The sequence below is a fragment of the Nerophis ophidion genome, linkage group LG02 (genome assembly GCF_033978795.1).
Source record: "Nerophis ophidion isolate RoL-2023_Sa linkage group LG02, RoL_Noph_v1.0, whole genome shotgun sequence".
Taxonomy (NCBI): domain Eukaryota; kingdom Metazoa; phylum Chordata; class Actinopteri; order Syngnathiformes; family Syngnathidae; genus Nerophis; species Nerophis ophidion.
Window position 1 is genome coordinate 76548280 of NC_084612.1, and position 16891 is coordinate 76565170.

Below are 16891 nucleotides of genomic sequence, written 5' to 3' on the forward strand. Positions count from 1 at the left end.
GTCTAGCTCTTCCCGGGGGATCCCGAGGCGTTCCCAGGCCAGCCGGGAGACATAGTCTTCCCAACGTGTCCTGGGTCTTCCCCGTGGCCTCCTACCGGTTGGACGTGCCCTAAACACCTCCCTAGGGAGGCGTTCGGGTGGCATCCTGACCAGATGCCCAAACCACCTCATCTGGCTCCTCTCCATGTGAAGGAGCAGCGGCTTTACTTTGAGTCCCTCCCGGATGGCAGAGCTTCTCACCCTATCTCTAAGGGAGAGCCCCGCCACACGGCGGAGGAAACTCATTTCGGCCGCTTGTACCCGTGATCTTATCCTTTCGGTCATGACCCAAAGCTCATGACCATAGGTGAGGATGGGAACGTAGATCGACCGGTAAATTGAGAGCTTTGCCTTCCGGCTCAGCTCCTTCTTCACCACAACGGATCGGTACAACGTCCGCATTACTGAAGACGCCGCACCGATCCGCCTGTCGATCTCACGATCCACTCTTCCCTCACTCGTGAACAAGACTCCTAGGTACTTGAACTCCTCCACTTGGGGCAGGGTCTCCTCCCCAACCCGGAGATGGCACTCCACCCTTTTCCGGGCGAGAACCATGGACTCGGACTTGGAGGTGCTGATTCTCATTCCGGTCGCTTCACACTCGGCTGCGAACCGATCCAGCGAGAGCTGAAGATCCCGGTCAGATGAAGCCATCAGGACCACATCATCTGCAAAAAGCAGAGACCTAATCCTGCGGTTACCAAACCGGAACCCCTCAACGCCTTGACTGCGCCTAGAAATTCTGTCCATAAAAGTTATGAACAGAATCGGTGACAAAGGACGGCCTTGGCGGAGTCCAACCCTCACTGGAAATGTGTTCGAATTACTGCCGGCAATGCGAACCAAGCTCTGGCACTGATCGTACAGAGAACGGACCGCCACAATAAGACAGTCCGATACCCCATACTCTCTGAGCACTCCCCACAGGACTTCCCGAGGGACACGGTCGAATGCCTTCTCCAAGTCCACAAAGCACACATAGACTGGTTGGGCAAACTCCCATGCACCCTCAAGAACCCTGCCGAGAGTATAGAGCTGGTCCACAGTTCCACGACCAGGACGAAAACCACACTGTTCCTCCTGAATCCGAGGTTCGACTATCCGACGTAGCCTCCTCTCCAGTACACCTGAATAAACCTTACCGGGAAGGCTGAGGAGTGTGATCCCACGATAGTTGGAACATACCCTCCGGTCCCCCTTCTTAAAGAGAGGAACCACCACCCCGGTCTGCCAATCCAGAGGTACTGCCCCCGATGTCCACGCGATGCTGCAAAGTCTTGTCAACCAAGACAGCCCCACAGCATCCAGAGCCTTAAGGAACTCCGGGCGGATCTCATCCACCCCTGGGGCCTTGCCACCGAGGAGCTTTTTAACTACCTCAGCGACCTCAGCCCCAGAAATAGGAGAGTCCACCACAGATTCCCCAGGCACTGCTTCCTCATAGGAAGACGTGTTGGTGGGATTGAGGAGGTCTTCGAAGTATTCCTTCCACCTATCCACAACATCCGCAGTCGAGGTCAGCAGAACACCATCCGCACCATACACGGTGTTGATAGTGCACTGCTTCCCCTTCCTGAGGCGGCGGACGGTGGTCCAGAATCGCTTCAAAGCCGTCCGGAAGTCGTTTTCCATGGCTTCCCCGAACTCTTCCCATGTCCGAGTTTTTGCCTCCGCGACCGCTGAAGCTGCACACCGCTTGGCCTGTCGGTACCTGTCCACTGCCTCCGGAGTCCTATGAGCCAAAAGGACCCGATAGGACTCCTTCTTCAGCTTGACGGCATCCCTCACCGCCGGTGTCCACCAAGGGGTTTTAGGATTGCCGCCCCGACAGGCACCAACTACCTTGCGGCCACAGCTCCGATCTGCCGCCTCGACAATAGAGGTGCGGAACATGGTCCACTCGGACTCAATGTCCAGCACCTCCCTCGTGACATGTTCAAAGTTCTTCCGGAGGTGGGAATTGAAACTTTGTCTGACAGGAGACTCTGCCAGACGTTCCCAGCAGACCCTCACAATGCGTTTGGGCCTCCCAGGTCTGTCCGGCATCCTCCCCCACCATCGCAGCCAACTCACCACCAGGTGGTGATCGGTAGAAAGCTCCGCCCCTCTCTTCACCCGAGTGTCCAAAACATGAGGCCGCAAATCCGATGACACAACTACAAAGTCGATCATGGAACTGCGGCCTAGGGTGTCCTGGTGCCAAGTGCACATATGGACACCCTTATGTTTGAACATGGTGTTTGTTATCGACAAACTGTGACGAGCACAAAAGTCCAATAACAAAACACCACTCGGGTTCCGATCCGACTCTCCTCATTGAGCAAAATTGAACTTTGCATGATTCCTTGCTTCTTGTCTGTTTAATAGATGTCATCAGTGTTTGAACCTGACACTGATTGAGAAACCGAGTTGGGACAAGACAAGGAATTGGTCTCACCCCTCTGAAGGACCAGACGTCAGCCGAGAGAAAGGAGAAAGTCTTCTTCTGTGGCCTCCGCCTGAGAAGAAACATGATGAGGGTATGAGAGGAAGTAGGGGAGGACAGAAGGGAATTAAATTAGGGGAGTCGAGAAAAAAAATTTGATTTTCGAAAGAATTGAGATTTTTGTTTGTAGCCATTCCTAATTAATTTGTAAAAAAAAGAAAACATTTCTAAAAAAAAAATCTGTCCTGCCGAGCCTCTTTAGTAAATGTTTGGGTGTAATTTTAACCAAACAAAAAAAACTGTTTTCTTTTAAGTAATATAGAAATTGACCAAAGCTGGTTATATATTTTATTGAGGAATGTAGTTAATCACAGAACTGGCGACCAATTGATTTTGAATTGAGAATTATTCCGAATCCCTAAATCACAGGTGTCAAACTCAGGGCCCGGGGGCCACGTTATTTTATGTGGCCCGTGAAAGCCTGGAAATAATATGCGTTAAAAAAATGCTTAATCTTTTCTGACTAAACATATTTCTTCTTTCCCTAAAGACATTAAAAACCATGTACTGCATGCAATTGCACATCTTTTAAAATTCAATATTATCAAAATCAAAATATCATATTATTATGTATTCCAAAAATATTTTTTGTTAAAATAAAGATAAATACTGTACTTAAATATCTGCTTGACTTATAATTTCAAAACAAATTATCAATCAAATTGTAGACTTGATAGTTGACAATAGATTTTACGGTTGAATTCCGCCAACTGAGTTTTTTACCGTAAAATCAACTTTGGTACTGTTTTATATATATATATATATATATATATATATATATATATATATATATATATATATATATATATATATATATGTAGGTGTGGGAAAAAATCACAAGACTACTTCATCTTGTGATGAAGTAGTCTTGTGATTTTTTCCCACACCTACATATTGCGCTCTACCACGGTATCGAGCACTATTCTCTGGATAATCCAATCAAGACATATATATATATATATATATATATATATATATATATATATATATATATATATTAGAGATGCGCGGATAGGCAATTATATCATCCACATCACCAAAATCGTCATCCAACCGCCGTCCACCCGAACCAACATTTTATCAGGACCGTACCCGCCCGCTGAAATACATCAGAGGTCGACCGCCTTTACCACTCACAGAGCTATTTAAATCTGTTTCATAGAGTAATGTAGTCAATAGGAACCGCTAACATTCTCACAACTTTTCATTAGCATTCATCCTGATTACAAGAATATGGGCATGCTGTGAAGCCATTGTCTTAGACACCTTCAACAACATGTACGAACCGATTGTCGGTCCGGCAACATGTTGTGTGCAGCTTCCGCAAATACACGTACAAGATTGAACGGCATACTGGGTGATACAGAGTACACTGATGGTTGTGATACAAACAACTTTAACACACTTAGTAATATGCGCCACGCTGTGAAGCCACACCCAACAAGACTGACAAACACATTTCGGGAGAACATCCTCATAGTAATACAACATAAACGCAACACAACTAATACCCATAATCCTTTGTATTCATGACACCCCCTGAATATATTTTACACCCCCGCGCCCCCAACCCCGCCCGCCCACCTTACCGCCGCACGGGGGGGGGGTGTATAAAATAGTCAGTTCGTGTCATGAATACAAAGGATTATGGGTATTTGTTGTGTTGCGTTTATGTTGTGTTACTGTGAGGATGTTCTCCCGAAATGTGTTTGTCGTTCTTAATTGGTGTGGCTTCACAGCGTGGCGCATATTACTAAGAGTGTTAAAATTGTTTATATCACAACCATTAGTGTACTCTGTGTCACCCAGTATGACTTGCAGTCGTGTGCGTGTTGCCGCGGAAGTCACACACAACATGATGCTGGACTGACAAGCAGATCGTACATGTTGTAATAGGCGACAAAGTCAATAGCTTCATAGCACGCCCTAATACTTATTATCTGGGTGACTACCGGCAGTCATTCAGGAGAACAATAGCGTTTCTTATTTATTTCTTCGCTTTATGACACGGGTCTTAAATAACTCTTTGAATGGCAAAGGATACCGATCACAGAACCATGCATATCAAATGTCTCCGGATGGTTCAACCGCCACCCGCCCGAATCTAATTAAAAACATATTTTTTCGTCATGTCAACCGCCCGACCCGCGGACTCCGCGGGTAAACCACGCATCTCTAATATATATATATATATATATATATATATATATATATATATATATATATATATATATATATATACACACACACACACAGTAAGATGCTAAATTATTTTAAAAAATAACAAAAAAATACATTTAAAAAAAAAAGATTTTATGGTAAAAAAAACAAAACCAAAAAACACCAACTGGCAACTCTGTTGCTTGAATTTTACCGCTAAAAGCAGTGGTATTGTTTCCCCATTCCATTTGTTCAATTTTGATGCTTTTACTGTAAAATTCTGGTGACTGAGCTTCCAGTTTTTTAAAGTAAAATTCAATATTTTTTTGCAGCTTATGTAAAAAAATATATTATTAATGTATTATATATGTACATGTATTTTCATTAGAGTGTCCGCCCTGAGATGGGTAGGTTGTGAGTTCAAACCCCGGCCGAGTCATACCAAAGACTAATCAAATGGGAGCCATTACCTTCCTGCTTGGTATCAGCATCAAGGGTTGGAATTTGGGGGTTGAATCATCAAAAATTATTCCCGGGCGCGGCCCCCGCTGCTGCTCACTGCTCCCCTCACCTCCCAGGGGGTGTTTAAGGCTGATGGGTCAAATGCAGAGAATAATTTCGCCACACCTAGTGTGTGTGTGACATCCTTTCGTACTTTAACTTTATTTTACTATATATTACTCATAACTGCAACCATAACTGCGATGTGGCCCTCAATGAAAACAAGTTTGTGGCCCCTGTCATAAATGAAATAAACAAGTACAACAATTACAGAGCCACTCGTGAGTAAACCACAGACTGGAGAGAGGACCTATGCACCACCATGGAGGCTTCGTGTTTAACTAGAGTGCCCCCTGGTGGCATCTCTTTAAGATTGCAGAGGAAGCAGAGTTGAAACAAACTGAAGCTGACATCTAATACTAAAACGGGTTTTAATATATGTTATAGAACAGGTACACAACTAAAACAACTGCACACATAGATTCATTCATGCACTATACCAGGGGTCACCAACACGGGCCCGCGGGCCTGTTCTAAAAATAGCTCAAATAGCAGCACTTACCAGTGAGCTGCCTCTATTTTTTAAATTGTATTTATTTACTAGCAAGCTGGTCTCGCTTTGCTCGACATTTTTAATTCTAAGAGAGACAAAACTCAAATACAATTTCAAAATCCAAGAAAATGTTTTAAAGACTAGGTCTTCACTGGTTTAAATAAATTCCTTTATTTCTTACTTTGCTTCTTATAACTTTCAGAAACAAAATTTTTGAGAAAAAATACAACCTTAAAAATGATTTTAGGATTTTTAAACACATACGTTTTTACCTTTTAAATTCCTTCCTCTTCTTTCCTGACCATTTAAATCAATGTTCAAGTAATTTGTATTTTTTATTGTAAAGAATAATAAATACATTTTAATTTAATTCTTAATTTTAGCTTCTGTTTTTTTCGACGAAGAATATTTGTGAAATAATTCTTCAAACTTATTAGGATTAAAATTCCAAAAAAGTATTCTGGCAAATCTAGAAAATCTGTAGAATCACATTTAAATCTTATTTCAAAGTCTTTTGAATTTCTTTTTTAAATTTTTGTTCCGAAAAATCTAGAAGAAATAATGATTTGTCTTTGTTAGAAATATAGCTTGGTCCAATTTGTTATATATTCTAACAAAGTGCAGATTGGATTTTAACCTATTTAAAACATGTCAAAATTCTAAAAATAGTCTTAATCAGGAACAATTACTAATGATGTTCCATAAATTATTTTTTTAATTTTTTAAAAAGATTTGAATTAGCTAGTTTTTCTCGGTTGAATTTTGAATTATAAAGAGTCGAAATTTAACTGTTTCAAAATTTAATTTTCATTTTTTTCGTGTTTTCTCCTCTTTTAAACTGTTCAATTAAGTGTTTTTTTCATCATTTATTCTCTACAAAAAACCTTCCGTAGAAAGAAAAAAAATGTACAACGGAATGACGGACAGAAATACCCTTTTTTTTTGTTGATATTTATCTGTTTCTATATATATTTATTGTGAGAAATCATTAAGATGATCAGTGTTTCCACAAAGATAAATATCATTAATTATTAACAATAACAGAGTTAAAGGTAAATTGAGCAAATTGGCTATTTCTGGCAATTTATTTAAGTGTGTATCAAACTGGTAGCCCTTCACATTAATCAGTACTCAAGAAGTAGCTCTTGCTTTCAAAAAGGTTTGTTGCCATGACAACTCATTGGTTTCACCTGACTCATTTGGACTCACGCACCTGTTTTCAAACATGAAGAGACTATTCAAGCCTGTCATTTTCTGTCGGTGGTTCTGGCATCATCACTTCGTTTATGATTACTCTGCACTCTGGTTGCTGACCCCTGCACTATTCCATCTTTGTTTATGATTATCATGATTATTCTGACTTTATTTTGTCAGCATTTACCAGGTATTCACTTTGTTGCATGTTGATAAAAGGGGACTTTGTCAGGCACAGGCATGCTAGCGTGGAGAGGAACTAGCAGTGCAGCATACCTGTGCTGGATGCTGGAATGAGATGCATTTAAGGACAAACGTCATCTCCACTCAACTGTGGACGAGCAACATTCCGACAAAAGATCCACGCGACCTCTCCTGTCTGTCTGGGATTGTCTTCTGTTAACCGCCTCTGGCAGACAGTTAGCCTGCTTCCACGTTGAAACACAGCGCAGGATTAAGAGTCAAACAACAGTTGGATTTCAAACCGTCATGACGCAAGAACTTCGCCCAATTGGAAGATCACAAGCTGCATGCCAGGCCCCGCCTCTTTTGGCGGGCCACTGTTTGCGCCAAGAAAATGTCAATTCAAGAGTGACAGGGCGCTTTGTATGAAATTTTACCGCCAACGTTAATACTGGCTGCCCTGGTTTGTTTGTCGTACTGAGGACTTTGAGGCAGTTTACTGCGTGGATAGGCATAAATAAACAAAAACTTACTTGCGGCGACGTGAGCAGGGCAGCATGAACTATGACATTGCAAGAAAGAGTAAACATGGCATGAAGCAGAGTAATCATAAATGGAGTGATGACGCCAGAACCATCCATTCATCCATTTTCTACCGCTTATTCCCTTTTTGGGTCGTTGGGGGCGCTGGCGCCTATCTCAGCTACAATCGGGCAGAAGGCGGGGTACACCCTGAACAAGTCGCCACCTCATCGCAGGGCCAACACAGATAGACAGACAACATTCACACACTAGGGCCAATTTAGTGTTGCCAATCAACCTATCCCCAGGTGCATGTCTTTGGAAGTGGGAGGAAGCCGGAGTAGAACCCACGCATTCACGGGGAGAACATGCAAACTCCACAAGGAAAGATCCCGAGCCTGGATTTGAACCCAGGACTGCAGGACCTTCGTATTGTGAGGCAGACACACTAACCCCTCTGCCACCGTGAAGCCCGACGCCAGAACCACCGACAGAAAATGACTGGCTTGAATAGTCTCTTCATGATTCAAAACAGGTGCATGAGTCCAAATGAGTCAGGTGAAACCAATGAGTTGTCATGGCAACAAAACAAGGACAGGACGTAATGGAGTCTTGAAGTAACATAACACAACTAAACAAAACATGATTGCAAAACATGACATTGTTGAAGTTAAATGACCAATGATTGTCACACACACACTAGGTGTGGTAAAATTTGTCCTCAGCATTCAACCCATCTCCTTGTTCACCCCCTGGGAGGTGAGGGGAGCAGTGAGCAGCAGCGGTGCCGCGTCCGGGAATCATTTTTGGTGATTTAACCCCCAATTCCAACTCTGCCGAGTGCCAAGCAGGGAGGTAATGGCTCCCATTTTTATAGTCTTTGGTATGACTCAGCCGGGGTTGAACTCACAACCTACCCATCTCAGGGTGGACACTCTAAACACTAGACCACTGAGTAGTCCATTGAGTTTTTTCAAAAATATATAAAAAGCCATCCATCCAATTTCTACCGCTTATTTTAATATGGTTTCTGTAGGAGTGAAGTGAATTATATTTATATAGCGATTTTTTCAAGTGACTAAAAGCACTTTACATAGTGAAACCCAATATCTAAGTTACATTTAAAGCAGTGTGTGTGGCACTGGGAGCAGGTGGGTAAAGTGTCTTGCTCAAGGACACAACGGCAGTGACTTGGATGGCAGAAGTGGGAATCCTTTTCATTATTTTTTTTAATTTTTTTTCTTTGTCATGAAAAAATGACGTTTTTATCATGAAAAAGGGAGGTTTTTGTGGTTGGTGCACTAATTCTAAGTGGATATTGTGTTTTTTATGTTGATTTAATAAAAATAAAAAAAATAAAAAAAATTGTGTTTAAAGGGGAACATTATCAGCAGACCTATGTAAGCGTCAATATATACCTTGATGGTGCAGAAAAAAGACCATCTATTTTTTTAACCGATTTCCGAACTCTAAATGGGTGAATTTCGGCGAATTAAACGCCTTTCTGTTTATCGGGCTGGAGGCGATGACGTCAGAATGTGACGTCGCCGAGGTAACACAGCCACCATTTTCATTTTCAACACATTACAAACACCGGGTCTCAGCTCAGTTATTTTCCGTTTTTTTGACTATTTTTTGGAACCTTGGAGACATCATGCCTCGTCCTTGTGTTGTCGGAGGGTGTAACAACACTAACAGGGAGGGATTCAAGTTGCACCACTGGCCCCAAGATGCCAAAGTGTCTGCCGCCAGACCCCCATTGAATGTGCTGGAGTTTCTCCACATTTTACCAGCGATGCTAAGACAGACATGGCACAGAGATGTATGATTAACCTGCAGATGCATTTGCAACTATAGTCAACGAAATCACAAAGGTGAGTTTTGTTGATGTTGACTGCCAGCTAATCGATGCTAACATGCTACGCTAATCGATGCTAACATGCTATTTATCGGCGGTGCTAAAGCAGACATGGCACAGAGATGTATGGATAACCTGCAAATGCATTGGCTACGATAGTCAACGAAGTCACAAAGGTGAGTTTTGTTGATGTTGACTGCCAGCTAATCGATGCTAACATGCTACGCTAATCGATGCTAACATGCTATTTACCGGCGGTGCTAAAGCAGACATGGCACAGAGCTGTATGGATAACCTGTAGATGCATTTGCAACTATATTACGTTTCCTTCAACCCACATTTAATGCGAAACAAACACTTACCAATCGACGGATTTAAGTTGCTCCAGTTTCAAAAGATGCGAAAGTCCTGATCGTTTGGTCCGCACATTTTACCGGCGATGCTAACGCAGCTATTCGGCCATGCTATGGCTATGAATAGCTTCAGTTTCTCCTTCAATACTTTCATACTCCAACCATCTGTTTCAATACATGCGTAATCTGTTGAATGGCTTAAGTCGCTGAAATCCGAGTTTGAATCCGAGCTAATGTCGCTATATCTTGCTGTGGTATTCCCATTGTTTGTTTACATTGGCAGCACTGTGTGACGTCACAGGGAAATGGACAGTGTCTTCGTAGAGAGCTGAAAATAAGACACTTTAAAGCTTTATTTAGGGATATTCCGAGACCGGTAACATTTTGAAAAAAACTTCAAAAAATACAACAAGCCACTGGGAACTGATTTTTATTGTTTTTAACCCTTTTGAAATTGTGATAATATTCCCCTTTAATAAAAAATTCTTCTGCGGCCCGGTGGTTGGGGACCACTGCTTTAGAGTAACGATTCGAATAAGAATCGATTCTCTCATTAAAACGATTCTTGATTCAAAATATATACGTTTTTAAAAACATTGGATGCCAGTTCGATGATTGACTACATTCCTCCATAAAACAGCTTTGATCAATTTCTATATTAAAAGAAAACTTTAAAAAATAAAAAATAAAAATTCTACCCAAATATTGAATAAAGTCAAATACAAATAAATAAATAAATGTTCTAAAGTGAATATGTACAGTGGATATGGTCATGTATATCAACAATATGAACAGGAAAGATTGGGAAAAAAAAAAAAAATATATATATATATATTTTTTTTTTTGACAGCAAATAAGAATCATGACTAATCGGGAAATCGTTTTGGGGGTTTTTACACTTCTATGATGGCCGCAGTTTGACACTGGAACAGTTCATTACCAACTTGGAAGAATTAAAGAACGGCTTGGTCGCATCATGAAAAATAAGCTGTTACCGTACGGATATTTTATAGGATTAAACATTAAAGGCCTACTGAAAGCCACTACTAGCGACCACGCAGTCTGATAGTTTATATATCAATGATGAAATATTAACATTGCAACACATGCCAATACGGCCTTTTTAGTTTACTAAATTGCAATTTTAAATTTCGCGTGGAAGTATCATGCTAAAACGTCGCGGTATGATGACGCCTGCGCGTGACGTCACGCATTGTAGAGGACATTTTGTTCCAGCACCGTTCCCAGCTATAAGTCGTCTGTTTTAATCGCATATTTCCACAGTATTATGGACGTCTGTGTTGCTGAATCTTTTGCAATTTGTTCAATGAATAATGGAGACGTCAAAGAAGAAAGATGTAGGTGGGAAGCGGTGTATTGCGGCCGCCTTTAGCAACACAAACACAGTTGGTGTTTCATTGTTTACATTCCCGAAAGATGACGGTCAAGCATTACTATGGAACAGAGCGGTCAAGCGAACATGGTTGGATTGGACCACACACACAAAGTACAGCGTATTATTGAGCGATTATTTAAAAAGATCGTGTTTCGAAGAGGGTCCCTTGCGAAGGGCAGAGATGGGCATCACCACCACCCGTCGACTGGTGCGGAAGAAAGGTGCGGGGCCGACCTTCAGGTTGTACAGGTACGACCATATAATCTCACTAAAACACTAGTAACACAATAAGCAGATAAAGGATTTTCCAGAATTATCATTGTAAATTTGTCTAATAACATTAGTGAAGTGAAGTGAATTATATTTATATAGCGCTTTTCTCAAGTGACTCAAAGCGCTTTACATTGTGAAACCCAATATCTAAATTACATTTAAAACCAGTGAGGGTGGCACTGGGAGCAGGTGGGTAAAGTGTCTTGCCCAAGGACACAACGGCAGTGACTAGGATGGTGCAAGCGGGTTTCGAACCTGCAACCCTCAAGTTGCTGGCACGGCCACTCTACCAACCGAGCTATACCGCCCCCACAAAAGAATTTCTCCCACTGTATAGTCTTTTTTTCTTTTTTCTAGTCCTTCACTCTCACTTTCCTCATCCACAAATCTTTCATCCTCACTCAAATTAATGGGGAAATCGTCGCTTTCTCGGTCCGAATCGCTCTCGCTGCTGGTGGCCATGATTGTAAACAATGTTCAGATGTGAGGAGCTCCACAACCCGTGACGTCACACACACATCGTCTGCTACTTCCGGTACAGGCAAGGCTTTTTTATTAGCGACCAAAAGTTGCAAACTTTAGCGTCAATGTTCTCTACTAAATCCTTTCAGCAAAAATATGGCAATATCGGGAAATGATGAAATATGACACATAGAATGGACCTGCTATCCCCGTTTAAATAAGAACATCTCATTTCAGTAGGCCTTTAAAATAAAAACGCTAATAAAGAATGTTATCATTTGTGCGTCATCATACAACAGGCACATACAGGATGTAGCGTCCCGGCCTGCTCGAGTACATCACGTCCAGAGTCAAAAACAGCAAAACACTTCTTGTGTTGTTTATATCTTTCAAATAGTGTTGATTTACTGTTTCTACAACAGATGTTTCCAGCAAGTCACATGACTCGCCCTCAGGCCTGTGTGTGTGTGTGTGTGTGTGTGTGTGTGTGTGTGTGTGTGTGTGTGTGTGTGTGTGTGTGTGTGTGTGTGTGTGTGTGTGTGTGTGTGTGTGTGTGTGTGTGTGACGCTTAATCGGAATCAAATTGGACTCTAAATGGGGGAAACAGTTCCACACCCGCTAATAAAAGCCATCAGTTTCATCCTCCAACATGCCTGGAGGGGATCTTCACAGAAGTAATGACCCACATTTTTATTGCTGGTTTTATTCCCTTCTTTACAGTACAATGGTGGCCCCGCCCACTTGTGTGAGAGGACGCCTGTGATTGGCCAACAATCGCAGCTCGTATTTTGTTTCATAACGGGCCGTTCGGGGCGGCGTGGCTCGGATGGTAGAGCGGCCGGGCTAGCAACTTGAGGGTTCAAGGTCCGAAGCCAGTCCACAGCATCCTAATCACAGCCCGCCTGTCTTGCAGTTGCACCTGCACAGGTGTTTGAAGAAGAGATACTTAACCTCAAAGGGACCTTTCCAAACTAAATAAAACAATAAATAATAAATAACCATCCATGCATCACCCACTCTCACACTATTATGTTAGATCCACTATGGACCGGACTCTCACTATTATGTTGGATCCACTATGGACTGGACTCTCACACTATTATGTTAGATCCACTATGGACTGGACTCTCACTATTATGTTACATCTACTATGGACTGGACTCTCACACTATTATGTTAGATCCACTATGGACTGGACTCTCACTATTATGTTAGATCCACTATGGACTGGACTCTCACTATTATGTTAGATCCACTATGGACTGGACTCTCTCACTGTTATGTTAGATCCACTATGGACTGGATTCTCTCACTATTATGTTAGATCCACTATGGACTGGACTCTCACTATTATGTTAGATCCACTATGGACTGGACTCTCACTATTATATTAGATCCACTATGGACTGGACTCTCACACTATTATGTTAGATCCACTATGGACTGGACTCTCACACTATTTTGTTAGATCCACTATGGACTGGACTCTCACTATTATTTTAGATCCACTATGGAATGGACTCTCAAACTATTATGTTAGATCCACTATGGACTGGACTCTGACTATTATGTTAGATCCACTATGGACTGGACTCTCACTATTATGTTAGATCCACTATGGACTGGACTCTCACTATTATGTTAGATCCACTATGGACTGGATTCTCTCACTATTATGTTAGATCCACTATGGACTGGACTCTCACTATTATGTTAGATCCACTATGGACTGGATTCTCTCACTATTATGTTAGATCCACTATGGACTGGACTCTCACTATTATGTTAGATCCACTATGGACTGGACTCTCACTATTATGTTAGATCCACTATGGACTGGACTCTCACACTATTATGTTAGATCCACTATGGACTGGACTCTCACACTATTATGTTAGATCCACTATGGACTGGACTCTCACGATTATGTTAGATCCACTATGGACTGGACTCTCACTATTATATTAGATCCACTATGGACTGGACTCTCACTATTATGTTAGATCCACTATGGACTGGACTCTCGCGATTATGTTAGATCCACTATGGACTGTCCATCCATCCATCCATCCATCATCTTCCGCTTATCCGAGGTCGGGTCGCGGGGGCAGCAGCCTAAGCAGGGAAGCCCAGACTTCCCTCTCCCCAGCCACTTCGTCTAGCTCTTCCCGGGGGATCCCGAGGTGTTCCCAGGCCAGCCGGGAGACATAGTCTTTCCAACGTGTCCTGGGTCTTCCCCGTGGCCTCCTACCAGCTGGACATGCCCTAAACACATCCCTAGGGAGGCGTTCGGGTGGCATCCTGACCAGATGCCCGAACCACCTCATCTGGCTCCTCTCGATGTGGAGGAGCAGCGGCTTTACGTTGAGCTCCTCCCGGATGGCAGAGCTTCTCACCCTATCTCTAAGGGAGAGACCCGCCACCCGGCGGAGGAAACTCATTTCGGCCGCTTGTACCCGTGATCTTATCCTTTCGGTCATGACCCAAAGCTCATGACCATAGGTGAGGATGGGAACGTAGATCGACCGGTAAATTGAGAGCTTTGCCTTCCGGCTCAGCTCCTTCTTCACCACAACGGATCGATACAACGTCCGCATTACTGAAGACGCCGCACCGATCCGCCTGTCGATCTCACGATCCACTCTTCCCCCACTCGTGAACAAGACTCCTAGGTACTTGAACTCCTCCACTTGGGGCAGGGTCTCCTCCCCAACCCGGAGATGGCACTCCACCCTTTTCCGGGCGAGAACCATGGACTCGGACTTGGAGGTGCTGATTCTCATTCCAGTCGCTTCACACTCGGCTGCGAACCGATCCAGTGAGAGCTGAAGATCCCGGCCAGATGAAGCCATCAGGACTACATCATCTGCAAAAAGCAGAGACCTAATCCCGTGGCCACCAAACCGGAACCCCTCAACGCCTTGACTGCGCCTAGAAATTCTGTCCATAAAAGTTATGAACAGAATGGGTGACAAAGGACAGCCTTGGCGGAGTCCAACCCTCACTGGAAACGTGTCCGACTTACTGCCGGCAATGCGGACCAAGCTCTGACACTGATCATACAGGGAGCGGACTGCCACAATAAGACATTCCGATACCCCATACTCTCTGAGCACTCCCCACAGGACTTCCCGAGGGACACGGTCGAATGCCTTCTCCAAGTCCACAAAGCACATGTAGACTGGTTGGGCAAACTCCCATGCACCCTCAAGAACCCTGCCGAGAGTATAGAGCTGGTCCACAGTTCCACGACCAGGACGAAAACCACACTGTTCCTCCTGAATCCGAGGTTCGACTATCCGGCGAAGCCTCCTCTCCAGTACACCTGAATAAACCTTACCGGGAAGGCTGAGGAGTGTGATCCCACGATAGTTGGAACACACCCTCCGGTCCCCCTTCTTAAAGAGAGGGACCACCACCCCGGTCTGCCAATCCAGAGGTACCGCCCACGATGTCCACGCGATGCTGCAGAGTCTTGTCAACCAAGACAGCCCCACAGCATCCAGAGCCTTAAGGAACTCCGGGCGGATCTCATCCACCCCCGGGGCCTTGCCGCCGAGGAGCTTTTTAACTACCTCAGCGACCTCAGCCCCAGAAATAGGAGAGTCCACTACAGATTCCCCAGGCACCGCTTCCTCAAAGAAAGACGTGTTGGTGGGATTGAGGAGGTCTTCGAAGTATTCCCTCCACCGATCCACAACATCCGCAGTCGAGGTCAGCAGAACACCATCCGCACCATACACGGTGTTGATAGTGCACTGCTTCCCCTTCCTGAGGCGCCGTATGGTGGTCCAGAATCGCTTCGAAGCCGTCCGGAAGTCGTTTTCCATGGCTTCCCCGAACTCTTCCCATGTCCGAGTTTTTGCCTCCGCGACCGCTAAAGCTGCACACCGCTTGGCCCGTCGGTACCCGTCCACTGCCTCCGGAGTCCTATGAGCCAAAAGAACCCGATAGGACTCCTTCTTCAGCTTGACGGCATCCCTCACTGCTGGTGTCCACCAACGGGTTCTGGGATTACCGCCACGACAGGCACCAACTACCTTGCGGCCACAGCTCCAATCAGCCGCCTCGACAATAGAGGTTCGGAACATGGTCCACTCGGACTCAATGTCCCGCACCTCCCTCGTGACATGTTCAAAGTTCTCCCGGAGGTGTGAATTGAAACTCTCTCTGACAGGAGACTCTGCCAGACGTTCCCAGCAGACCCTCACAATGCGCTTGGGCCTGCCAGGTATGTCCGGCATCCTCCCCCACCATCGCAGCCAACTCACCACCAGGTGGTGATCGGTAGAAAGCTCCGCCCCTCTCTTCACCCGAGTGTCCAAAACATAAGGCCGCAAATCCGATGACACAACTACAAAGTCGATCATGGAACTGCGGCCTAGGGTGTCCTGGTGCCAAGTGCACATATGGACACCCTTATGTTTGAACATGGTGTTTGTTATCGACAAACTGTGACGAGCACAAAAGTCCAATAACAAAACACCACTCGGGTTTAGATCCGGGCGACCATTCTTCCCAATCACGCCTCTCCAGGTTTCACTGTCGTTGCCAACATGAGCGTTGAAGTCTCCCAGTAGGACAAGGGAATCACCCGGAGGAGCACTTTCCAGTACTCCCTCGAGTGTACCCAAAAAGGGTGGGTATTCTGAACTGCTGTTTGGTGCATAAGCACAAACAACAGTCAGGACCCGTCCCCCCACCCGAAGGCGAAGGGAAGCTACCCTCTCGTCCACTGGGTTGAACTCAAACGTACAGGCTTTGAGCCGGGGGGCAACCAGAATTGCCACCCCAGCCCGTCGCCTCTCACTGCCGGCAACGCCAGAGTGGAAGAGGGTCCAGTCCCTCTCGAGAGAACTGGTTCCAGAGCCCTTGCTGTGCGTCGAGGTGAGTCCGACTATATCCAGCC

General features: G+C 44.5%; 1 protein-coding gene across 2 annotated transcripts in view; it reads right to left on the reverse strand.

The window, feature by feature from the left end:
• The window catches only part of arhgef3 (Rho guanine nucleotide exchange factor (GEF) 3), a 58485-nt gene that overhangs the window by 36667 nt on the left and 4927 nt on the right, over positions 1 to 16891 (reverse strand). For both annotated transcript variants that reach the window (XM_061891637.1, XM_061891627.1), the window contains exon 2: positions 2480 to 2540. In XM_061891637.1, the coding sequence (XP_061747621.1) occupies positions 2480 to 2540 (61 nt within the window). The remainder of the gene's footprint in view (positions 1 to 2479; positions 2541 to 16891) is intronic.